The sequence below is a fragment of the Trichoderma aggressivum genome, assembly GCF_033847375.1.
Source record: "Trichoderma aggressivum f. europaeum strain CBS 100526 chromosome Unknown scaffold_011, whole genome shotgun sequence".
Taxonomy (NCBI): Eukaryota; Fungi; Ascomycota; class Sordariomycetes; order Hypocreales; family Hypocreaceae; genus Trichoderma; species Trichoderma aggressivum.
The window spans coordinates 851,128-874,956 of NW_026946377.1; the positions used below are offsets into that span (position 1 = coordinate 851,128).

The 23,829-nt window shown below is 52.5% G+C and overlaps 9 protein-coding genes across 9 annotated transcripts; 4 read left to right on the forward strand and 5 right to left on the reverse strand.

The window, feature by feature from the left end:
* Positions 1-471: 471 nt before the first annotated feature.
* Positions 472-3,498, reverse strand: Triagg1_3874 (uncharacterized protein; the record flags this gene model as incomplete). Its single annotated transcript, XM_062898214.1, has 1 exon — positions 472-3,498. One exon carries the CDS (start codon positions 3,496-3,498, stop codon positions 472-474), a length of 3,027 nt encoding a protein of 1,008 aa, XP_062757377.1.
* Positions 3,499-4,772: 1,274 nt separating this feature from the next.
* Positions 4,773-5,783, forward strand: Triagg1_3875 (uncharacterized protein; the record flags this gene model as incomplete). The annotated part of the gene is made up of 2 exons (XM_062898215.1): positions 4,773-5,010; positions 5,077-5,783. The coding sequence occupies 2 exons, from the start codon at positions 4,773-4,775 to the stop codon at positions 5,781-5,783; spliced, it is 945 nt and encodes a 314-aa protein (XP_062757378.1).
* A 957-nt stretch (positions 5,784-6,740) lies between these two features.
* Triagg1_3876 (uncharacterized protein) lies at positions 6,741-8,047 on the forward strand (the record flags this gene model as incomplete). Its single annotated transcript, XM_062898216.1, has 6 exons — positions 6,741-6,798; positions 6,899-7,164; positions 7,238-7,265; positions 7,337-7,470; positions 7,538-7,784; positions 7,851-8,047. 6 exons carry the CDS (start codon positions 6,741-6,743, stop codon positions 8,045-8,047), a joined length of 930 nt encoding a protein of 309 aa, XP_062757379.1.
* A 166-nt stretch (positions 8,048-8,213) lies between these two features.
* Triagg1_3877 (uncharacterized protein) lies at positions 8,214-9,620 on the reverse strand (the record flags this gene model as incomplete). Its single annotated transcript, XM_062898217.1, has 4 exons — positions 8,214-8,513; positions 8,577-8,985; positions 9,097-9,467; positions 9,564-9,620. The coding sequence occupies 4 exons, from the start codon at positions 9,618-9,620 to the stop codon at positions 8,214-8,216; spliced, it is 1,137 nt and encodes a 378-aa protein (XP_062757380.1).
* A 663-nt stretch (positions 9,621-10,283) lies between these two features.
* Positions 10,284-11,328, forward strand: Triagg1_3878 (uncharacterized protein; the record flags this gene model as incomplete). Its single annotated transcript, XM_062898218.1, has 3 exons — positions 10,284-10,403; positions 10,549-10,761; positions 10,882-11,328. 3 exons carry the CDS (start codon positions 10,284-10,286, stop codon positions 11,326-11,328), a joined length of 780 nt encoding a protein of 259 aa, XP_062757381.1.
* A 578-nt stretch (positions 11,329-11,906) lies between these two features.
* On the reverse strand, positions 11,907-12,568 carry Triagg1_3879 (uncharacterized protein; the record flags this gene model as incomplete). The annotated part of the gene is made up of 2 exons (XM_062898220.1): positions 11,907-12,150; positions 12,246-12,568. The coding sequence occupies 2 exons, from the start codon at positions 12,566-12,568 to the stop codon at positions 11,907-11,909; spliced, it is 567 nt and encodes a 188-aa protein (XP_062757382.1).
* A 1,590-nt stretch (positions 12,569-14,158) lies between these two features.
* Triagg1_3880 (uncharacterized protein) lies at positions 14,159-17,639 on the reverse strand (the record flags this gene model as incomplete). Its single annotated transcript, XM_062898221.1, has 8 exons — positions 14,159-14,649; positions 14,723-15,160; positions 15,237-15,713; positions 16,201-16,283; positions 16,463-16,524; positions 16,590-17,253; positions 17,305-17,458; positions 17,588-17,639. 8 exons carry the CDS (start codon positions 17,637-17,639, stop codon positions 14,159-14,161), a joined length of 2,421 nt encoding a protein of 806 aa, XP_062757383.1.
* Positions 17,640-18,576: 937 nt separating this feature from the next.
* Triagg1_3881 (uncharacterized protein) lies at positions 18,577-19,845 on the forward strand (the record flags this gene model as incomplete). Its single annotated transcript, XM_062898222.1, has 4 exons — positions 18,577-18,626; positions 18,740-19,514; positions 19,600-19,745; positions 19,803-19,845. The coding sequence occupies 4 exons, from the start codon at positions 18,577-18,579 to the stop codon at positions 19,843-19,845; spliced, it is 1,014 nt and encodes a 337-aa protein (XP_062757384.1).
* Positions 19,846-20,615: 770 nt separating this feature from the next.
* Positions 20,616-22,539, reverse strand: Triagg1_3882 (uncharacterized protein; the record flags this gene model as incomplete). The annotated part of the gene is made up of 3 exons (XM_062898223.1): positions 20,616-20,887; positions 20,948-21,662; positions 21,787-22,539. The coding sequence occupies 3 exons, from the start codon at positions 22,537-22,539 to the stop codon at positions 20,616-20,618; spliced, it is 1,740 nt and encodes a 579-aa protein (XP_062757385.1).
* Between the last annotated feature and the right edge of the window lie 1,290 nt (positions 22,540-23,829).

Sequence of the window (23,829 nt, forward strand, 5' to 3'; positions counted from 1 at the left end):
AAAGGGGAGGGGGGTCGTCCATGGGCAGGGGGGGCGGGGAGGTGCATGAGTGTGCATGTCTGTGCATAGATGGGATCGTATGGGTATGGATAGTCTGCAAAGGGGAAGGGCAAGGGCAAGTGAAGGTGTGTATGCGGGAAAATGGGCATGTGAAGGGATCAAGGGCAAAGAACAGAGCGTCGAAAAAAAGGGCAAAAACAAAAAATGTTGCCGTGTAATTCCTATCTCGTATGCCACCGTCACATCATGATGCCCCATTTTTAGTCCCGTGTAAGAGGAAGGGCGGGTACAAAATATCCTCAATCTCAGAGCATCCGTCATTCATGATAGCCAATCGTATCAAGAAGAATAACCGCAACAGGTGAGAAGGAGAAGAAGAGGAGAAGAAGAAGAAGAAAGTATTATTCTGTCCAGGGAATGAAGAGGAAAGAGGGCCCACTCACTGCGAGTAGGGTCTGGAGAAAAAATCAATCAATGAAATACCTTGTCCCCGCTTCCGCGCAGTTTGCTTTTGCCCTTGCTCAACAGTCCCTTGCCCATCTTTCCAGCTGAATGCATGAACTCCTTGCTCTTTGTGCCAATCTGGTTGCCCGAATGCCCAAACGCACTGCCGGACATCTGAGATGGCATCGACAACCCACCCAACCTCGAGCGGCCACCGCCGCTACCTCCACCTCCGCTTTGTGGCCCAGACGTGCTTGGCGAGCTGGCGTTGAGATACTGCTGGTAATAAGGCTGTTGGCCCGAAGCCTGAGATCCCGCCGGCAAGGAGGCGTTGTTGCTTGACCGAGGGGTCATCTGGCCTCCCGGAGCAGAGATGGACGCCGAAAGCTCGGGATGCTCCGTGGTCAGATACAAGAGCCAGCTCTCCAGGCCGGAATCCCTTGCTGCCAAGGCCTCGCGCGCTTCAGTGTATTTTGCTATCCTCTCCGTAGGCGTGGATAGAGCCATGATATCTCGAAAGTTCATGGCCTTGGCCTGTGCAAGTGGGTTCGGATTAGGGGCAGGGGTTTGTGGAGCGGGCACAGACGCTGCAGAAGTCGGTGAAGACACGGCCGGGTGAGAATCCGAAGCTGGGGGTGGAGATCCCGTTACCAGATTGACGGAGCCCTGGTCGGCGAACAACTTTTCGTCCGCAATGGACATGCGTGCCTGTTCACGGGCAGTGGTAGAATGGTTGTCACTGATCACAGAAATAGACACTGGAGAGGGAGGCTCGGGGAGTGACGAATCATGCCCCGGGAGGCTGCCGGACGGATTGGATGTCTGAATCGCCAAGGCACCCAAGCCGGATCCCGCCGCCGTTGTTGGTGCCTGCGATAGCTGGGATACAGGGCTATGGCTACGAGAATCGGTACTGAAATTCGTCACGGATGGCTCAAATGGTTGACCGGATGGCCCGGTGAGATGGACCGCAGGAGCAGCGGAGTCATCACTAGTTGGCTGAGCTTGTATGGGAGTCTGAGCCAGAGTGGTTGGAGTGCGCTGCTGCTCTTCAGCTTCCCAGGAAAATCTTCGTCTAAGAGACGGTTGTCGCCGTTGTCGATCCTGCTGCTGCTGCTGCTGCTGCCGCTCTTCCTGAGGTGGTTGCTGGGGTTGTTGAGGAGAGAAAATCGAATCAAACGTTAACGTAGCTGGTGGTGAAGAAGAAGAAGTGGTATCGACGGGCGATTTCAAACCAGACTGCGTTGAAAGAGCGGAAAGCGGCTCTGTAGCGGCCGGTGGGCTCTGAAGATTCTCAGTTGGCGGCGCCGGCACACCCTCATGGCCAGGGCCCGAGTCGTCTGCTGTATCCGCCCAGTAGCTATCATAGTCCATAAGAGTGTAACTGCTCTCCCTGACGCCGCTCCGGTCTTCTGGAGGATGCAGCTGCGGGCCATCGCTGAGCTTGACATCGGCGGGAGTTGCACCCGAGGGGCTGAGAGTTCGCATAATCTCGTCACTAAGCACGTCGTTTTCTTTCAACGGACTATCCTTCATGGGAGACGAGGTGTCGGTGCCATAAGTCTGCACCCTTTGAAACGACCGAGGGGCCTCAAAATCAGGCAATGGTTCTCCTCTGTAGGGCTGAAGAGGCTCTGTGGGGGTGATTTTGGTGCCTTGAGGGTCAAAGGGGGCTGCAGCTAGCGGCTGGGGGCTGGGAGTTCGCAACGGTGGAATAGCTGGAATGTTTCTGCCGGGGAACAGGTTGTTAGGCTGGGAGAGAGGCGCACCCCCTGGAGCTTCTGAGTGATCTTCGTCCTCGGCCGGCGCTACGGGAGGCTGCCAGCGAGATTCCGCCGTGGTATCCGCCGGAATAGTAGCCGGCTCGCCTCTATCCGCTTGATCTTCACTGATAGGAGTTTGCTTCGAAAGGTTGTTGTTGCTTGATGAGGAGGCGAAGAGATCGGTTCCAAACGCGGACATGCGAGCAAGATCCGGCAACTTTGGACTCACAGACATTCGTCCACGGTCAATCCCAGCTTGAGACTCAAAGTCTGAACGGATTCCTTGATTTTCCGGGTGGTCACCGTGAGAGGAATCGTCGTCTCTTTCCCAAGTATCCCGTCTATCCTCGCTAGAGAGTGGCTTTGGAGCAGACACAGTGAATTGGTCAGCCCCAGAGCTGGGGGGAATAACAGATGCCCCGGCTAATGTCTCACGGTCCACGTCATCCTGGAGACGACTATAATTGTCGGGCGAGTAGATGATGGGGGGAGGTTGTTGCGCGGGTGGCAGTGGTGGTGCTGGTGCGGAAATCTGGGGCGATACGGAGCGATCGACGACAACCGGAGGCGTGGATGTGGGTTTCATAGCCTGATCAAAGCTGGGAGAGCGTGACACATCATAGCCGCTGGGAGCTTGTTGTTGTTGTTGTTGTTGTTGTTGGACTTGTGAAGGCAGTTGAGCAATACCGGCTAGCGACAGATTGCCGTCGCCTTCACGCCCTTGGAAAGCAGCCACGGGCTGGGGTGATACAACATGGCCGCTGGCAAACGACTCCGAGGCACTACGAGTCGAGGCATCCGATACGACAGGCGAAGTAACTCCAATGCGCGGAGGCTGGTTGGCCGGTGGCACAGCGGGAGATTGCTGTTGCTGCTGCTGAGCTTGTGTTCGCAGAGACGGCAGCGCACTCAAGCTCGAGGCCGGGCTAGGAGTGTTGTGGCGAGAGTGTAGCAGGTCGGTGCCAGAGAATGTGCGCAGCGAGGGGTTGATTGGCGGAGGCGGAGGAGGCTCATGATCCGACTCTTCGTCGTACTCGTCAGCTCCCCAGTCGTCGCCGTCATAGCTCTGGACCTTAGCCTCGACCCATTTCCTCGTCTTCTTCCGGCTCACGTTGACCTGATAGGCCGTCGATTGTTGACTTTGCTGACTTTGGGGGGTTCTAAAAATCAAAAGTCTGTCAGCGGACAATGCGAAGCAGCGTGGTGCGAGAGGGAGAGGGAGAGGGGGGGGGGGAAAGCCATACAGAGACGTCTGGGCACGTTTCACTGGGTGACTGTACGAGTCCTCCATTGCGTCTTGGTCACTATGCGAAACCTTTTACAGTCTATCGCAAAGCATGCTTCCACAAAGAAAGCACAGGAGGCTGCGCGATGCTTTCGCCCCTTCCAGGCGGAATGCCGGCACGAACGAACACCGTGAACAGGCAAACAATGGGACAAGGGAGCGACGGTCGTTGCTTTGATTTTGCGATTGCGAAAATTATTACTTGAAGCGGAGAAGTGGTTGGCAAGGGCCGAGAAACAGCCCGAAGAGAAGACGCCGGCAGATACTGTACAAATGGTTGTTACAACGAAGACGGACAGGCGCTGCGATCAGAGATCGTCACAGTTGGTGAGGAGGAGGAGAGGAAGGAAGAAGCGCGGATCGTCGTGGCACTTTGAGGCCTATGCTCCTGCTTAGTACAGGGAGAGCAGGCGATAGCAGAGGTACTACTGCCAAGTACACTGAAATGCTTCTTGCAGTAGCAAGAGGCTGGCGCGTCACAGCGCTGTGGCTGGTGAGCGTACACGCTTAAACGAGAGGGCGAAAGCCGCATGAACGCTGTATCCGGTACTCTACGAAGCAAGGGCAGCTACAGTTCCATAGAAGTAGAGGCTACACGTGTTTCAAGCATCGAGATCCCCCTCGCAACTCGCTGTGGCTATGCTCTTCACACCCCCCAGCTTCCCGCGGCCCACCCACAAGGCCAATACGAATTAAACATTAACATTGAAAGTATCTCTCCATACTGCCGGGCCCGGGGAGCTACTTGGAGCCGCCATCCACTGATATTGCACGTTGTGGCGCCTCGCAATCCGAAGCAACGTGGATTCATCAAATCTCCCTGGCGCAACTAGCAGCCGACCGAAACCATCCAACTCTCTCAACCATCATTTGACGGCTTCGCTCCTTATACCTTTTTCGAGTTACGTCTTACTTTGTCCAGAGCCTCTTTTAATTAATCCATCCTTGCCGCCATCAGCTGCTTGGATCGCCCATTTCCGACCCGAACCGAACACCTGGTCCCGAGTCCAAGCCGTCCAGAGTCGAGGTCCGATTTTAATATTCTACCTACGGTGGACGAACTAATCCGTGAGAACTGCAATCTTGCCGAGATTGCTGCATCATCTTTACCCCGGCTAGCCACCTGATCTCGATCCTCAAGGCTTACCCTTACCCAAGGGGCCTCGAACGCACACGTGGAAACAGCCCTACCAATCTCGCCCCCCTTCAGTTACAATCGCCAGACGCGCTGGTCGCTGTCCGGATCCAATAATCCCCAGAAAACCGTCTACGAGGGCAAGATGGCTGTCGCATCTATCCAGGACCGAACCGCCGAGTTCAAGTCGGTCCTCGCCCAGGCCCAGCGTCGCCAGAATGCAAGCAAGGTGGGCTCGCAGAGGAGATCGCTGCTCAACGACGCGCAAAAGTCTGCGGCAAACGGAGATGCTCGGGTGAGAAGATCAGACTTTGCCAGGAAGGCGGCGGAGATTGGAAGAGGCATCTCGGCCACCATGGGCAAGCTGGAGAAGTTGGCGCAACGTGAGTGGCCATATGCTGGAACGAGTAGAAGCATGGCATTGAATTTCAAACTGACATGATACGCAGTCGCAAAGCGCCGCACTCTCTTTGATGACCGGCCGGTGGAAATCAACGAGCTCACATTCGTCATCAAGCAAGACTTGTCGTCGCTGAACCAACAGATCGGTGCCTTGCAAACAATGTCGAAGCAGCAGCATCCCAAGGCCGACCAGGAGGGCGAGCACAACAAAAACGTGGTGTACTTGCTTCAGGGCAAGTTGACCGATGTCTCTGTGAATTTCAAGGACGTGTTGGAGGCCCGAACAAAGAACATCCAGGCGTCGAGGTCACGCACCGAGAACTTTATATCCTCAGTATCTCAGCATGCACAGCCGTCACTACAGCAGTCTGCCTCGCCCCTGTACGGAACTCCAAATCGAGCATCGCCTGCGCCTGGCAACGACACTCTCTCCTTGAACCCAGGCCCCGTGGGCGACCAGCAGTTGTTGATGATGGAGGAGGCCACCACTACCAATTCGTATATTCAGCAGAGAGGAGAGGCCATCGAGGCCATTGAGAGAACAATCAACGAGTTGGGAGGAATCTTCAGCCAGCTGGCGACCATGGTTTCCGAGCAGAGCGAAATGATTGAGCGAATCGACGCCAACACGGAAGATGTTGTGGACAATGTGGACGGGGCGCAGCGCGAACTGATGAAATACTGGTCGCGGGTATCGAGCAACCGGTGGCTTATCGCCAAGATGTTTGGAGTTTTGATGATTTTCTTCTTGTAAGTGATGCCTCCTCGTAGGGCGTTTAAATGTGTGTTTCAAGAAGCTAACAGGGATGCGCTGTTAGACTATGGGTTCTGGTCTCGGGGTAAGAAATGCAATTGGTTTATAGACGACGCAGATGCAGCAGCTGTACGGATACCACAGGACGGTCATGTTATTTTCCCCCCGTCTTTTCCTCTTCTCTTTTTCTTTCAAAATGTATCATGTGTCTCGATGTATAAGGATCTTCCATGTTTCCCATGCTTGTCCTGTTTTTCCCCCCTTGTTTTCTTTTCTTAACTCTTCAACGCATCGCAGACTCTGTTGTAGAATTACATAGAGGTACAGAGCAGCGGCATCAAGGAGGTGTTTGAGAATCAACGCGGCGTTGTTGGCATCAGGAACTGCCTTGTCTTTTATGCAAGCTTCTCCACCTTTGTTGCGTTACCGACTCGAAACTACACGTATTTTGTAATAATAAGCGCCCCCCGGCTTTTCATGTGATAATACCGCATACTACATACATGTGCATACAAGCGTACATAGGTACTTTAAGAGCGTGCATGACGTTGGCCCTTGATGGGCTCTGCGATCGATCCTCGAAGAGAACGGAGAAATGCACCGGTTTTCCGCTTGCCGCCCCCCCTCGGCCGAAGGCAACCCGAAGCTGGATCAAGGCGGACTGATTTCTCCTTGGCTGGAATCTGGGCTGTGGCGCCCCCACGCAGTCAAGCCGGTCTTTGATTGAACCATTTCGACGCTTGGTCGCGGTGCCTTGGCGAATGCCCGCCGAAGACGACCTATTTGGGAAGCGAGATCGGGGTTTGCTCGCGAAGCTGGGGACAGGGTCTTGATTCATAAAATGGAGGGAAGCACGTTTGCCCATCATGCGCAGACGCGGGGATTCGGTTCCTTGAACATTCATACTCCGTACTCGACCAAGCTTTGAAATTCCCGAATAGAAAAAGAACTGCCAAGATGGTTACCACTACGTTCAAACTCAACAATGGCCTGGAGATGCCAGCTGTTGGTCTCGGTATGTCTCACCCACCCTCTGGGAGGGGCCAGAGTCAAATGGCGGGGGAGGGGCAGTTTTTGATGGTGAACAAGGCTAATCGAGATTGCGACTTTTGCAGGAACATGGCAGTCCAAGGCCGGCGAGGTTCAGACGGCCGTTTCCTATGCGCTCCAGAACGGATACAAGCTCGTCGACGGCGCTTACTGCTACGCCAACGAGGACGAGGTCGGCGAGGGCCTCAAGGAGGCTTTCGCGGCGGGTGTGAAGCGCGAGGACGTGTTTGTCGTGACAAAGGTGTGGGCAACGTACAACACCCGAGTGGAGGAGTGTCTGGATAAGAGCTTGAAGAGCCTGGGGCTGGATTACGTCGACTTGCTGCTGGTGGTGAGTACAGCTATATACCTGTACCTTTGCATGATGGCCATTATGGACGCTGACGGATATGGATCGCGAATAGCACTGGCCTGTTCTCCTGAACCCCAATGGTAAGAGCACGCGCTTTATCTCGCTCCCAAAAAGACAAGCATGTTCTAATTCTATTTCGCATCGCATATAGGCAACCATGACAAGTTCCCTACCCTGCCCAACGGCAAGCGAGATGTCATCTTCGACTACAACCACGTCGATGGCTGGAAGAACATGGAGGCTGCTCTCAAGACTGGCAAGACCAAGGCCATCGGTGTCAGCAACGTAGGTGTTCTTTCATCATCATCATGGAGATCAATTTGACAAGTGCTCGTCTAACAAGACGGAACAGTACAGCAAGAAATACCTCGAGCAGCTTATCCCACACGCCACCGTTGTCCCCGCCGTCAACCAGATTGAGAACCACCCCAGCCTTCCCCAACAAGAGATTGTTGATTTCTGCAAGGAGCACGGAATTCATGTCATGGCCTACAGCCCTCTGGGAAGCACAGGCAGCCCTCTGATGAGCGCCGAGCCAGTCGTCAAGATTGCTGAGAAGAAGGGAGTTTCTCCAGGAACCGTCCTGTTGAGCTACCACGGTATGTCCCCCTTACTATCCCGTTATTTTCTGTTTCAACATGCAGGCTGCTTACTCTTACATGTAGTGAGCCGTGGCAGCACAGTGCTGGCAAAATCTGTTACGCCTACTCGCATCAAGGCCAACCTGGAGATTGTCGCCTTGGACGATGAGGACCTGAAGCTGCTGAATGCCTACTCGGACGATTTGGCCAGCAAGGGCGAGCTGAAGCGCTACGTCTATCCACCGTTCGGAATCGACTTTGGCTTCCCTGACAAGTCATAGAGTAAATAAAATTGGAGGGGTGGAGGAACGGTTACAACTGAATTGAAACTAGCATATATACAGCCCGTGTTATATCTTTACATTTATTCGCCTTTTTAGACTCTCTCGCCCGCCATCAAACTCGTAACATCGTTGATATTCTAACCATTTTTTTGCTGAATGCCAACTATGACATGTCTACCACAACCTTGATCACCAGCTTGCCCTCCCCATCCTTGATCTTGCCCGCCATTTCAAACGCATGCTGAACCTGATCAAGGCCCTTGAAACGGTGCGTGACCAGTGTCTGCAGATTGGGCAAACCCGCCGGCTTATTTGACAGCATCTCGATGGCCGCGGGATACGTGTTGGCGTATCTAAAAACGCCGACAAGATCGACTTCCCGAAGGGCGGCGGCAGACATGGGTAGAGTGAGAACGGGAGTGCCCATGCCGATAATCATGACCTTTCCGCCAGGTTTCGTAGCCTATGTACTACACGTTAAAAATCAAAAGTAAAATCAGCGGCCAATCAATCAAAGCCGACTTACGTAGATTGCGCTCTGCAGGCAAGTTTCCACACCCGTGCACTCATACACGGCGCCAACCTCGCCGACCTCCTTGCCACCCACTCGGACGGCCTTGGCCTGCTCCGCGACTTGCTGCGCATACGCCAGCTTCTCGTCAATCGTCTGCGGCCTTGCCATGGGGACGACGAAGCCCGCGTCCGCAAAGCCGTTGTTGACGGCGAAGTCGACGCGGTCCTTTTGGATGTCGGCGATGACAACGGCGGTGGCGCCATTGGCTTTGCTCACGGCGGCGGAGAGGAGGCCCACGGCTCCGGCGCCGAAGACGAGGACTGTAGATTCGGAAGTGAGGTTTGCGCGGCGGTGGGCGTGCATGGCGACGGAGAGAGGCTCGATGAGGGCTCCCAGATCAAGGGGGATGGTTTCGGGCAGTCTGTGCGTGTATTCATGTCTCTTGTCAGCTCATCTGGGCATCCATATTCAGGATGGACATTCATCTGTAGAAATGTAGAAAGAGAAGAGGACGGAATCTGTAGAAACATACCTGTGGACCCAGCGCGCAGGGTGGTTGATTCTCTCCTGCAGCGTTCCCTGCATGTGAGGAAACGCCTTGGCCGAACTTCTAAACTTCATGCCTCTGCAGATGTTGTACCTCCCGCTGTCGCAGTACTCGCAGCTTTCGCACGGCAGGCCAACCTCGAGCGCAACACGATCGCCCGGCTTGAGGTTCGAGACGCCAGATCCCACGGCGACGACGGTGCCGCTGGATTCGTGGCCCAGCGTCAGCGGCTCGCGCACGAGGATGTCACCATTGCGGAAGTGGCCAAAGTAGTGCAGGTCGGATCCGCAGAGGCCAGTGGATTGCACGGCGATTTGGACCTCGTCCGCAGAGGGGGCTGAGAGACCGCGTTCTTCCTATAATTCGAAAGGGGTCAGCTCTTGCGTTGGGCTGTCAAGGTTTCCTCTCGTCTTTGATCTGGGAATGGAGGATTCTGCATTGGGTGAACATACAAGGCGCAGGTCCTTCTCGCCGTGTAAGACGGAAGCTTTGACTGTTTCGACAGACATGATGGTTGTTCAATCAATCTTGGAGAGGTGATGCTTGGGCTCTGGTCTGCAGCTGAAGATCCGAAGCTGTATCGATACAGATAGGTAGATGTAGGACGTAGAATCACGGAGCTTCCATTGTGATTGATGGAATAAACCAAACCACAGCCCCCCATTTAAACCCTCTCCCCAGCTAGCTACATCATCCCGGCGCCTCATGTGAAACTACATGAAAGCCCATTAGATGCCCAATACCCAATGACATAACAAAAATCACACCGGGCTCCGATATCGAAGGCAGTAAGCAAACAATTCTCCGTTCCAAGTAACACGATCCGGCCATTTCCCCAACCCGCCGACAGGCTAACCCCACACCTTGAGCCGGTCCCCAATCGAAACAAGCAAATCGAAGCCGAAATGCTAAAAGCAAAGACAAACGTGGAGAGTGGCTTGGCTCCGTACCGGCAACAGTTGCCGGAATAGGTGCGTCGGTTATTGAAGAATCGCGGGGCAGCTTCGAAGTTGCCCCTCCATTCGCAGCCTCGGACGGTTTACCCTGTAATTTGTCAGTTGGGGGTCGGTTATTGCTTTCGTCGGTCGGCTTCTGGTTTTCTTCATTTCAGACTACAGATTCCTCTTGGTAACTCTGTTGTCCTATTTTTCCGTCGAGTTTCAATTTCAAAAATGGCTTCCATATTCTCTCTCGAGGGCTCGACTGCTCTCGTCACTGGTGCCACCAGAGGCATTGGTCAGGCTGTCGCTCTTGGGCTCGCCGAGGCCGGCGCAGACATTATCTTGATCCAGGTAAGGGATATGGGCTGATTAGGGTGATTCAATGGCTGGATTGATTTGTGAAGAGAGAAAAGAGATGGTCATGGAGATGGAGGAAAGCAGAGAAAGAGGGGTAGCAGGGTAGAAAAGAAAGCTTGAGCTGACAGGGTAGACATAGAGAGACACCACGTCAACGGCGACAAAAGAGGCCGTCGAAAAGACTGGCCGCAAGGCATGGGTATTCACAGCTGATCTTGCCGTGCAAGAGCAAGTCGCAAACATCGCCAAGGACGTCACCACCGCTGGTCACAAGGTGGACATTCTGGTCAACTGCGCCGGCATCCAGAGGAGGCATCCTTGCGAGGAGTTTCCCGATAACGACTGGAACGATGTACGTGCTGCTGTTCTACCAATGAATTGCCCCGTTGAGCAATAGCTAGGATGGATTGTATACCCAGAGTATACAAAGCGAAAAAAGACGGTATGCTTACACCACCTTTGAATACTACAGGTTCTGCAAGTCAACCTAAATTCCGTCTTCACCCTCTGCCGCGACTTTGGCCGCGAGATGCTCTCCCTCCCCGTCTCCGCCGCGACCGGCCGCCGCGGCAGCATCATCAACTTCGCCTCTCTGCTGACCTTCCAGGGCGGCTTCACCGTGCCCGCCTATGCGGCGTCCAAGGGAGCCGTGGGCCAGGTCACAAAGTCGTTTGCCAACGAGTGGACGGCCAAGGGCATCACGGTCAACGCCATTGCGCCGGGATACATCGAGACGGAGATGAACACGGCGCTTCTAAACAACCCGGAGAGGCTGGCGAGCATCAGCGCGAGAATCCCGGCGGGTAGATGGGGGTCGCCCGAAGACTTTAAGGGGACGGTGGTGTATCTCGCGAGCAAGGCGAGTGCGTATGTGAGCGGGCATGTCTTGGTGGTGGACGGTGGGTGGATGGGACGGTAGAGAATCTTGTACGGAGCATATTTGGAAAAAAAATTTAGGATTTATGATAGAATACTAGTTTCCTTGTCAATAGCTGACGTACATTGTGTGGAAATATCCGGCTCTCTGATATGGTCTGTTACTCCTTGAGCAGCTGTTATGGAATGCAACACAAGTATCAAGATTCTCTGCCCTGTTGCCCAGGCAAAGCGACGACAATCAGTCGGTACATACCAACATGAAATATGACTGCTAGTAATACATAGAAGCACACCAATACGAGACAAAAGGCTCATCTTTCATTGAGGTAAAATAAAAAATTCTATTAATTGTCCAGCTATTTCATCCCACCATCTCTTGTCATGCTGGTTGACGTCTAATAATCATCTGGACCCTTCTAGATTTTGCCTGCGCCGTAGAAAAAAGAACAAAACCATCAGCAGCTATGCATCAAAAAAAAAAAAAAAAAAAAAAGCCGCAAAGACTTTTAACTCAGATATGACGCGTCGTAATTCTTTGAGAACAATGACTGTTTTTCTTCATGTGTGTGTTTCTTGTGTTTCTCGTGTGTTCATGGAGGGGAGGGAAAGGAAGGGGATTTAGTGTGATTTACTTTTGCCTCCTTCGTAGTAATGGGCCATTTGCAGGCCTGCTCGTCGGAATCCGCACTTGACATAGAAGCCCTCGTTGGCGTCGCTGCAGTCGAGGATGCTCTTGTAGCAGCCAATCTTTTCGGCGACGAAATCGAGGGCCTGGATGAGTCGGAGGCCAAGCTTCTTGCCCTGCTGGTCCTTGGAGACGGCAATGTCCTCGATGTGGCCGACCTTGCCCAGGCTGTGGATGCTGGAGAGGAGAATGAAGGGTTAGCTGCCGTGTAATTGAGGCCGAGCATGAGATCAGGGGTATTGGTATTGGGGACAATGGCAACTTGAACTTACAACTTGTGCTCGACTATCAGGGCGCCGGTGGCCACGACGGAGTTCTTCTCGCGGCTGGTGTCTTCGATGACGATGATGTAGTAATCCTCGCGAGCCACCATGTTGTCGTACTGCTTCTGGAATTTCTCTTCGCTGATGTCGCCGACCGTGGTCAGCACCCGGAGGCAATCGAGGAAGCCCGAGTTGAAGTCGGAGCGGCGAAGGGCTCGCAATTGGTAGCCCTGGGGCAATGAAGCAGAGACATCTGGAGAGATGAGGGACTCGGAGAAGAGGCCATCCTGAGGAGTGGTGACGGTGATGGGAGGAATCGTGGCGGGAGACATGTTTGGATGTGAAGGATCGATCGAGGGGACAGGCTTCGGAGGAGAAAGAGGAGGAGAGGAGAGTTGATTTTAGAGGCCAAGCTTCGTCGATCGGCGAGAGGAGAGTTGGTGTATGTATGTAGCTTTGTGCTAGCGTCGGACGGGGGGAGGCGGGCTGCTTCGATTGAAATTCAATCAAGCGATCATTCAATCAAATCGGAGGCGTCGTGTACTCGTAGATAAGCGGGAGCTGGAGCTGGAGCAAGGACGCGATAAACGAATGAAGGGCGGGAGAAGCGACGGAATCACACGACGGAGAGACGCAGGGAGAAGAAGTTGGAGATGGAGAGAGAGTCGAGTTGGACGACGACGACGATGGCGCTTGGAATTCAAACAATGTTAAATAAAGCGCAGGCCAAAAGCGAAGAGCCAAAGGCCAAAAGCAGGTCCGCCAGAAACTCCGTGCAGGGCGAGGCTGACACTGACGCCGCATTCGGGGGGTGTGCGAATCAATCAAAATGACATGCTCGTACTGCCAATAACACGGCACGGAGGATACATGTATTTCTGCTGTGGCTGATGCATTCGATTGTATGAGGATTGATCTTACAGTACTAGATGCAACCCTTTTTTTTTTTTGGGAGGTGGGGACGCTCAGGGTATGACCATGTGTTCTAGTGCTTGGGTTAGCAGTGAGAAGTGGACGATACAAGTGCCTTCCAGGGGGCATTGGTGCCCCTGAGCCGAGCTGAGGGCACTGTGCGACGGGGAGCTTGGGGGGGCTCGACAGCGCTGCGGCGGTGGGTTCCAGGGCGGGTTGGCCCCTGAAGATGTCGATACTACATGTATGTAGTTAGTACCGACTGCACTGAATAAGGGGGCGTGCACCTCTGTTTTCTAGATCAATGTTTAGATGCTTCAATGTCTAGGTAGGTACAGATTAGTATGCACCAGCTGCCATAATACAAGCCTCATCATACATGCAATCATCATCATAAGCATTGATCTTACAAGGTCCAAAAGGTACGTGTAATCCGTGCTACGGGGCATTATCGTGTATGGATACATGTATACAGTGGGATGGATTTTCTCTCGCTGCTGCGCCTCCGCCTCATCAGCAAGGTCCCGCAGCCACTAGAAGCGGGCGATTGGGGCATGCTTCAGGGCATTGGCTGGGGCTGGGCCAGAGCTACACAAGATGGGTGGCGCCTCGTGTTTATTCTTGGAAACAGTTGCAAATGAATCTTGCATGGCGCCGTTCTTGGATTGTTTCGGGGCGTGCCAAGTGGTCACTCGTACCTACAAACTCGAGTCCCGGGAGGCGTGCCGGAGGGGGCCGAGATCAATATCGGGGCTGCTGCATGATGTGTCTTCATGTTGACGACCAACACACATCTTTTCTAGAAGAGGCAATAAATTCGACATTCACACCCGACCTCGAGTGTTGATGGTGTGAGGATGGATTGATTAAATAGACGCAGTAATAGCGGCACGTAATGCCTCACGTGGTCCTGTCTGTCTGTCACGTCACACGAAGAGAAATTCAAAATGACAAGCTTCGTCTCAGACTTATGATAGTTTTCGCATTTCTCTTTCCTAGTCCACTCGGCCCTACCAATCAAACGGGCTGAGCGTGTCGTTGTAGTAATCGTCTCCCTCATCCTTCCACTCGTCGTCGTCGTCTTCTCCCATACTCTTCTCCCTACTTTCTCCCCTCTGCGCCATCTCCTCTTCCTCAAAGAGCATCTTGACTTCTGGGAATTGAACCATTAGGCCTCGGTATGCCTTCTTTCTCTGCTCCGGCATACCGCCATTGCGGCTCTTCATCACGGCGGCAGCGAGGCCACCCGCCATCAGCGGCAACACAAATGGTGCTGCTAATCCCCCCGTCGCTGCCGCGATGAGGAAAGGATCTATGCTCGGGGCGCCTCGCCGTGGGCCTTCAACTTGCTCGGCTCTGAGTTTGCAAAGTGCTCGATAAAGCTGGACACATCTCGTTCCTGCGGCTGGACCAAGCACCAAGAGGGCGAGAATGACGGCAAAGTCAACATCGTCCCAGTGCATCTTGGTGTACTTCCAGTCCTGGTTTAGGAGCCGGTGGCCTTTCGAAATTCATTAGCATCGCCGGTGAGACATGGGTTGAAATTTCGTTCCCATGTTTAAGAGAACACTTACACCTGTGAGACTTCTTCAACGCATCGTATTGACCATCTCCGAGCCCAATCACCTCGATGGCGCTGATTCGTCCAACCTCGGCCTTGTCCATCGCATTGCGAGGGTATCCGCGTCCCTGGATTGAGATATTCCAGTACGTGCCGGTTGTTAGTTTATTCCTCAGTGTTAAATCTCTGTCATCCCAAATCGCCTTTTCAATCAGGCAGAACGACAGGCGAGAATCGGTATCCCAAGCGCTGAGCACTGAAGGAAGAGCGGTCGAATCCTTATTTCCCCGTGGAATGAACCTATCCGGAGCATCTCGCATCCTAAAAGGAGGTGCAAAAGGAGGAGGAGCGCTGGGGCCACGGGGAGACTTTATTAAGATGCCATAGAATTGGGTGAACTCTGGAGCCGGTTTCTCAGCGTAGGTAGATGATGAATTCTGGCTTGCTGATACTGTTGAGAGAAAGAGGAATGATTAACGACCAGGTTCTGTATCTGGCAGACGATTGGATGAATGATTTTCACAAACTTTGAGATATGAGCAGCTGGAGGGCTTGGCGAATCCATTCTCCCATGACCGGCCCAATTACTTCCCACAGCCGCAACGCCTCGCTCTTGATCCAAGATGCCGTGTCGACAAGGTGCATGAGCACATAATCCAGGAATGTTGTGTCCTGGCTCTGTGGGTGTCGGGCCCCCCTACGAGAAGGCCCGCTGGCGTTATTGCTGGCGCTGTTATCATCTGCTCCGATGATTCTTTTGAACCAAGCTGGGACTCCATCCCATGCATCCAACGCTCCATGCTTTAGATCAAACACCAGCGAAGTCAGCCAGGCCAGCACAGGGACCAGGCAAAGGTTTCGAAAAATAATGTACCGCTCCGGCCACAGTATGAAGATGAGCGTCACAACCGATACAGTGGTGACGGCCTGACGCTTTGCGGCTGCCCTATTCTCGGCGAGTGCGTTCGCATTGGATACCGGCATGTTTCCAGAACGGCGGGCCACTTGGTGAGGTTGTCAGCATACAAACATGGCGGATCAGCAATCATGCATGAACTTGGTGTCTCACAATGCTTTGCAGACTGACACTGGCTGGCTGGGTGTATGAATCGGAAAAAAGGAAAGAGGAAAGAGTGTGTCGAGAGATTGAAGATTTAAAAAGAACGAAAAAGGGTGTGTGCAGCTCCCCAGCGACGTCTATGAGATGTAGACGAAGCTGCGTCGAGTCACCTTTGGGCCGCGGGGTTTGCCCACACCGTCAGTTCCCAAGAGGTGCCTCTACAAGTTGATGCCTTTTCCTCTCAAATCGCCAAACGCTGTAGGTCTGGCATCAGTTGGGCTGCGGCTTGCAGCAGAGATTCGGTCAATCAGTCAAAGCCCTCAGCCAAATTCTGGGGACGGTCGTCTGCACAGGCGAATGAATTGCCGTCGCTTCTCTATCCTATGCCCTCTATTATACTCCCTACATGCAGCCGGTCAAGCATCTCATACCTGAGCGGTGGGCCGCATGCACTCCATGCTTGTAAGCCGGTTCCAAAATCAACCAACCAGAGCTGCCAGGTTTCCGCCTCACCCTGCATCAACACGTGTAACGAAGCTGTAGGTGAACGGAGCTGGCTCAAACGCCTCCACTCCGTCTGTTGCCAGCGGATGGTTATGCTACAGGGGATGTATGGAGAACAAGGTACAGGTATGACTCTAAGCTCTGGCGGCGCATGACCCCAGCTCACAAACCACCCATTCACCAACTTACAACAGATCCATCAGTCTGTTGCCGATGTCGTTGACATTAGTTCCAAAATACTCGCAAACAGTCTAGAACACGGCTTGATCAGCAAGCAGTTGGGTTTAGGCCCCTTGACATCACACGACGAACTTACCTGGAGAATCAGCGTGCCATCCTCGATGACGCACTCGTTGTAGGTAGAGTGCTTCAGTTCGCCCTTGTCGACAATGCGGAATACAACCGCCGCCTTGTCAACGCTCTCGTTGAATGCTTCGTACAGCATGTCATCCTCGCCGAACTTCTGGTACTCGAGGTAGTGCACCAGGCCCTCATAGTACAATTTGAGATACAGGCCCAAGTTTCGCTCCCAGACATCCGGGGCGTCTTTGGCGGCGCTGAGCTTGTCAAAGGCCTGCTCGAACTGTGGCACTACTGCGATGTCCTTCTTGAGGATCTCGCTAAGCTTTTTCTTGATTGATTCCACCTCGGTGTCCCAATCACTTCGAATGGCTGCGCGGGCGACGAAGCTCATCGGCCGGTGGCCAGTCACCGCTGAGCCAGGAGCCTCGTTGAGAGCACCCTCGAGACTCTCGGGAGAGCAAGCATAATCGATGTTGGTGCCTAGATATCCTTCGCGAAAGACAATGACCAGCTGCCCTGCAGGAGAGATTTTGCAGCCGCAGTAGGAAAACTTTTTGTCTTCGTCCAGGTCCATGGAGATGGTTCGCGCCGAGGCAATCGTGTTGAGCTCGGTTTTGCCCTCTTCCCCATACTTACCGATGAAGCGATCCAGCTGATACAAAACGCCGTCAATGTATCTGACCGAATTAGCTTACTCCCGAAAAGGAAAAGAGGTGACGCCAACGTACGAAGCAATCATTGAGCCAGGTGAATCTTTCGCATAGCCATCCTGGGCATATGCGCAGACTTGTTGGAGATTGATATCGATCTTCCACGGCTCGCCAAGTAGATCAGAGAGCCTTTGTTCATACTCGGCTTTTTTGTTCTCCCATTCATCGCGAACTAAACGTGGGCGGTCAGTTTTTTTTTATATCAATCACATGAAACAAAATGAAGAAAAGAAAAAAGAATATTGACCCTGGAGCCCTTTTCGGTTTTGGGGGTGGTGATGCTGAGGGGAGAGCTACTGACTGTTTTTGCGAACTGTGAGCGAGAACTTCTCGATGGGAGGGAGGCGGCTCATGATGTCTATTGGGAGAGAGATATTCAACGACAAAGAATTAATTTCTTTTCTTGCAAAGACAGGGGTTATCACAAAGATTGGAATGTTGAACAAAAGAAGAATGCCCTTCTTTAACAGGGCCTTTATACTACGCGAGATACATCGAAGAACGCCCTCTTTCACCTCGTCAAATCCGCCTGCCTGTCCGCCTGCCGCCTGTCATTAGTCTCTCGACGGCGTAAAAATCAGGCTAAACATTCAGCTACTGGAACGCCTCTTGGCCTGAGCGCAATAAAACCCCAGGCCAAGGCAAATCGAGACGAGCCCGGCGCGTCATTAGCGCCCTACGGCTGAAAGAAAGAGATGGTCTGTCTGGGCGGGACATGGATGTGGTTGATGTGGGAAACACAACCGTCGTGAATAGCAATTCAACTTCGGATGAGCACATCATCAAAACATTCCTCCTGACCTCTAGCCTTCTTCTACAACTCTTTTTCTCCATCACCATGAGGTTCAAGTCATGGGGATGGCAGTGCCGAGCCAACGGATCATGGCAAAAGCCTGTCAAATATTCGACCACTTTCCGCCAGTCTGTCTGCTTGGTGAGTTGAAAGAAATATCGAGTCACAAAAGATGTTGGAGCGAAGAGAGAGAAAGAGGGGGAGGAATGGCCAAGAGAGCCACCGAAGAAATTAAACAAGTCAGCCAACTCAATATACCACTCATGACTGGTCAGCATATTGACAGGCCATCTTGATCTTGATCAAAGGCAGAATACACAAATGTCAAATGTGTACAGGTGATGAATACCTGACTGACCCTTTGTCCTATCCACAGGTACTGGTGTATATAAATTAAAGCATGGATCACGACCACGTCCATCATATCTTCTCAAGGCTTTTGGAAGACAGTTGAGCTGTTTGTGAGGCTTTCGGTGCCTTCTTATGAACACGCTGCGATGGCCAATATTGTCCAAGAAGATGGCATCCATGTGGATGGAACAACAAAGTGAGTCAAAACATCCAGAGACATGCAGCTCTTCAAATATTGCCAGCTTTGCTCAACCTGTCCCTCAAGCTAACAACTATACGCCAAAGCTCTCGAGTACTTGACTTTTCCAGATTTAACATTGGCAATCGTTACTGGCATGAGGGCTCCTCCGTCAAAACACTCATACAAGATATCAAAGATGTCACTAATTGCGACATGATATGCTCACGTGAGTGGGAGGTACACTATCCCCAGCTTGACGAGTTATACGATGGTGCGCAGCAAACGATTTATGTCGTTACAGAGGCTATTGTCGCTTGGTGCAAAGCTTTTATAAGCCTCGCAGCAGAGGAATCAAATTGGAAATGGAAGAATGAAATGATTCGCAAGGTGGATAAGGTAGGCGGCAGGATCCGACTTGAGATCAAGGTGAGTCGCTCTCCTTTACAAGAACAAGAGAGAGAAAAAGGAATCGATGAAAGAGGCAGGAGACGGATTGGCAAATCGCAAACTGTCCAACTAACCCGTACGATTGCAAAGATATACCAAGCAAAGTCGCCTTCTGTCCTATGGTCAGACGAAGACCTAGGTTTCGTCCTTTGTATCCCAGAAAAAGATAGGATGGACATGTCCAAACTGGTTTTTCCATTCAAGGACCAACTGCTCTCCGCCTTTGGCAACTACGAACTATATCACATTCCTAAAGTGCAAGACGTCAAGGATCCAAGCGAGCTTCTCCTCAAACCTCCATATTATCTCAGCATTCAGAGTATTAGCCAGACCTACATAATCGTCCACAGCAGCCACTCTCCTAGCCTCGAATTTCTCGCCAAATACCTCCGCAAGAACTGCCGTCGTTCCCGCAAGCACATGTTCGCGATGACGCACATATTCAAGACGCTGGGAGTAAGCCTCATCTATCCCTATTCCGAACCCCTCCTGTCCAGCTCTTTACACACTGCAAACTCATCTGCTGACAGATCCCCCATAGCCCCCCGTCATGGACATCGAGCTTCACCAAAACCCATTCACCCCCAAAGAAAGCGCCATATACGACACTCTCACCCTCAAGGCCGATTCTTCACCCGGTGGTCCTGTCAAGTGCATCTCTCCCTTCACACTGGTTCATCTGGTCAGGTATGTGCTGGGGTACGAATTGCAGAGCGGTGACCAAAACAGCTGGTGCTTTCGCAGGGAAGAACCTTTGGAAGAGCCTCTGGAAGTAGTCTACAGGTAATTTTGTATTTCTATTCACGCATAAAGAGGTAGCTATTGAGGATATACTGTTATTCTCGGTGAATTATAGGGCTGTGTTTCAATTCGATAATCTGATCCGAAGTTTCCTTGCTGGCCATGAAACATTCATGACCGAGAAACAAGAGTGTCCGTGCATGAATCACAAGCGTAATTGGTTTAGTGGTAAAATTCTCCGTTGCCATCCGCGCAACGTCGGGGAGCCCTGGGTTCGATTCCCAGATTACGCATCCAATTTTCTTTTTGCCCTTCTTTCCTGTGCAAAAAGTCATGATAAGTTTATCTCGTCAGTATTTTTTTTTACTCTTCAATTGTATTGGATGGATCACTCTTGCAGTCATATACTTGTGTCTCGTGTTAATTATTTAAATCGTCTTGGATTTCTACCTTCTATGTAGAATGTAACGCAAATCTGCTCTACTTCGTGTGAAGCTTGCTAAAAAAGCAAATAAAGACGATATCAAACAAACTCCAAAATGGGCGATGGATATAATCCTCCTATGCACGCAGTCTTGGTTGACTCGCAGCTGTAGCAATCGCAAATGTCCGCCCTCAACGGCTTTTGTTGCCGTGAATGAATATAAAACGCCAAGTGCCGACCCCTTTTCCATTTCGCACGTCAAGTAAAAGTAGCAAGCAAGATTAATTATTACCGTGGCGGGTGGGTATGGGCGTCGGAATGCATCGATAACGGTACCAAAAAGTAATTCGACCGAAGCTGACTCAATGCAGAGCAGCGATCAGAGGCGCAGTCTAAACGGTAGCCTCTTCGGCAAGGGGCTCCTCGCCTTTGTTGACAAGTTGAGTGTTGCGAGGCTCAACATTCTCCTTGGCGGCATCCTTACCACCTTCAGTAGGTTGAGCATCCTTCACATCCTTGATGTCTTTGACATCGTTGGCCGCTTTGACCTCTGGGGTAGCGGCACCGGTGGAAGGGGGCGCAGTTCCGTCTGCCTCCATCATGGCAGCCAAGCGAGCGGCCCGGCCTTCCTTCTTTCGCGGAACAGGAGCTGGACGACGGGATGCTGTTAGCAAACTGTTGCAGGGGAGGTGATGCAGCAATCAACAAAGGGGGAACAACTTACCTCTGCCGTTCTCCTGGACGTAAAAGCGACGAAGAAGCGCCACGGCCTCATCACGGCCCCAGCCACCCTCAATCTCAAATCCCGATTCAATGTTGCCGCCATCGCCACCGCCAGGAGGGAACGAAGTGCCAAGGCTGCCGCCTCCATCAGGATACTGGACAGGCTTGGGCTGAGGATGAGCGCTGCAGGTCTGGCCATCCTTGGAAACGGGCACGGAATTGGCGTGGATGCTGAAGACTCCACCGGTGCCTCCAAACTTGTCGTTGACAGCTCCAAAGTAGACCTTCTTGATGCCAACCTGACGAAGGAGCGAGGCACACATGACGCAAGGCTCGACAGTGACGTAGAGGGTGCTCTCATGGAGAATTCTGCCATCAACGCGCTCCTGAGGCAATTCCTTTTGGCCGTAAGGATACAGGTGACCCTTGCGGCCATCTTCGTTACCTTCGTCGGGAGATCGCCACTCCACGGAAGAGATGTCAGACTGTCCGTCGCCCTTGACGACCTTCTTGGGAGGAACGTTGGGCTTGAGAGAGGTGGTCTTGGGTTCACCCGGCTTGGCAACCGACATGAGGGCAGCGATGGCCATGAACTCTGCGTGACGAGTTCCGTTGCGAGTGACGTTTGTCGCGTTCATGCCACGAGCAATGACCTTGCCGTCGTGGACAATCACGCAGCCGACGGGAGTCTCGTTGGTGACGAGGGCAAGTTTGGCCTAGAAACGAAGCAAACGGCCGCTGGTCAGTAAAACGTTGCCATGGCGGGGAGTCTGCGACGAGGAGATGGAAGATGGAAGATGGAAGATGGGGAAAGCAGAGAAAAAAGAAACGGGTACTCACCATGTCCAAGGCCTCGCCGATGAACTTGAGGTGCACGGCGCGTTCAGCGAGCACAGCTGGATCGATGGGCTCGGCGATGGTGGCATCGTCATCACCTGGAACCGAGAGCGGCTTGGTCACAGCGACGACTGGCTCGTCAGTGCGCGCCACGTTGAGCTTGCTCATCTGCTCAGTCAAGGCATCGACCTTGTCGTCGACAAGCTGCTGCTGGGGCTGCTCGATCTCCTTGACCTCGGCGCCAGAAGAGAGCTGCTGAGGCTGCTCGATCTCCTTGGCCTTGACGTCAGAAGAGAGCTGCTGGGGCTGCTCGATCTCCTGAGCCTCGGCGCCGGAAGAGAGCTGCTGAGGCTGCTCGTTGTCCTCAACCTTGGGGTCAGTGGGCTGCTGCGGCTCCTCGCGCTCCTCAGCCTTGGGTGCGGCGGCCTGCTGCATGCCGCTGATGGTGGGCACAAACATGTTGAGGCTCATGGTGGACGAGTCGTTGTAAAAGTCCTGGTCGTACTCGCTGTCTTCAAGGTAGTAGAGCTCGGAATCTTCCTCCTCTGGCTGCTGGTCGGGTTTGTTGTTGTCGTCTTCGTCTTCCTCATCGATGAGCGAAAGGTCAGCAGGAGTGTTGGGAGGGGCCGGAGGAACAGCTTGTCCGTCGTCCTCTTCGTCAGAGCTGTCGCCAAGTGGCAAGCCGCGACGGAGCCACCTGCGCACTGCCCGTCTGGCACCTGCCAGGCTAATTAACCTGATACCGAGGGCGGCCATAGTGGGTTAGGGCCGGTGCAGGTGAATTATGCTAAACAGCGTCTTCTTCAGGTCCCCTCGAGGGTAAAATTGGCCTTGATGAGGATTTAAAAGTTGCTATTTTCTCTGAATGAGAGAAAATAGGCGGGAATGGGTAAAAGAGTCGGTGTGGTCGGTTTGCTTTGGGGGGGGCTCGACTCCTGCTCCTTCCTCACAGCCCGTTGCCCCTCACGGCGTGACTGCTTTGTCTGCTTGGGTCACGGAAAGAGCTGTTCTCGCCTATTTGGCTGACGAGAAGATGACGACAGGAATATGCCGCGAATTTTAGAGAGAAAGACGGCACAAAATGCAGATATTGCGTCTATCTTCCTCGTTGGTGTGTAGGAGGGCAGAAGAGCGTATTGAGTAGCAGAGGCTTGTTCTGCAGTCCTAGCGTAAAGGAATGAAATGCCTGCTGGAGGTGTCAGATAGTGTTTCTTCCTCGAAAATAGAAAAGTCATGGCCAAGAAGAAGAAGAAGAAGAATAGAAATCTTCTCGCACCTTGTTGCTCCTTGGAAGCAGTCAAGAGTATGCTTGGTCTTGAAGTCTTCCGCGGTTTAGCCTTGCAGAAGGAAGCCTGAATAGTAACAGGGTGAGAGAGAGAGAAGGCCTCTTCTGGCGGGCCTCGAGGCGCAGAAAAATACCCTCGCAGGTTTCGAAATGCGAGGGCGGTAGTTGGTAGAGAAGGTATAAAAGGTCAAGGAAAATGATGGCTCATCAGAAAATAAAGTCGTGGGCGGCTTTGCTTCCTGATTTCCCACCTTGCTTCGCGGGTGAGATGCAAAGTTTGGCCATGGCTTTTTATAGCGTTTGAAATTCTGGCGAACCTTTTTCACTGGAAAGCTCCTGCAGCGAATCAGATAGGATGACTAAGCACGTTCGCCTACCAACAACTCCTCCACCGCCCAAAAAATAGGCCCCTTGTGCTATAGCTGTGAATCACAGGTATCACCAGCCTCACTATCTCAAGTTTTCAGCAGTGCATAGGTGCTACCTAGAGAAATAAATTCAAACAATCATTGCACGTAGGCGGTCGGGGAAAACATTCTAAGATACAGAATGAGAGGGAGAAAAGTAATAAAAAATTCTAGGCTTTTTTTTTTAGCCCAGTATTATATCATTTTAAGACTCTGCCAAATGGCTAATAGTCCTGATGCCACGCTATACTCTATGATACACCAAATGGGCGCATGGAAATCCAAATCCTGCCCAGTATTATACCAAACACCAATACAATCCACGCAAAGGGGTATCATTAGCCAATTGGCTAG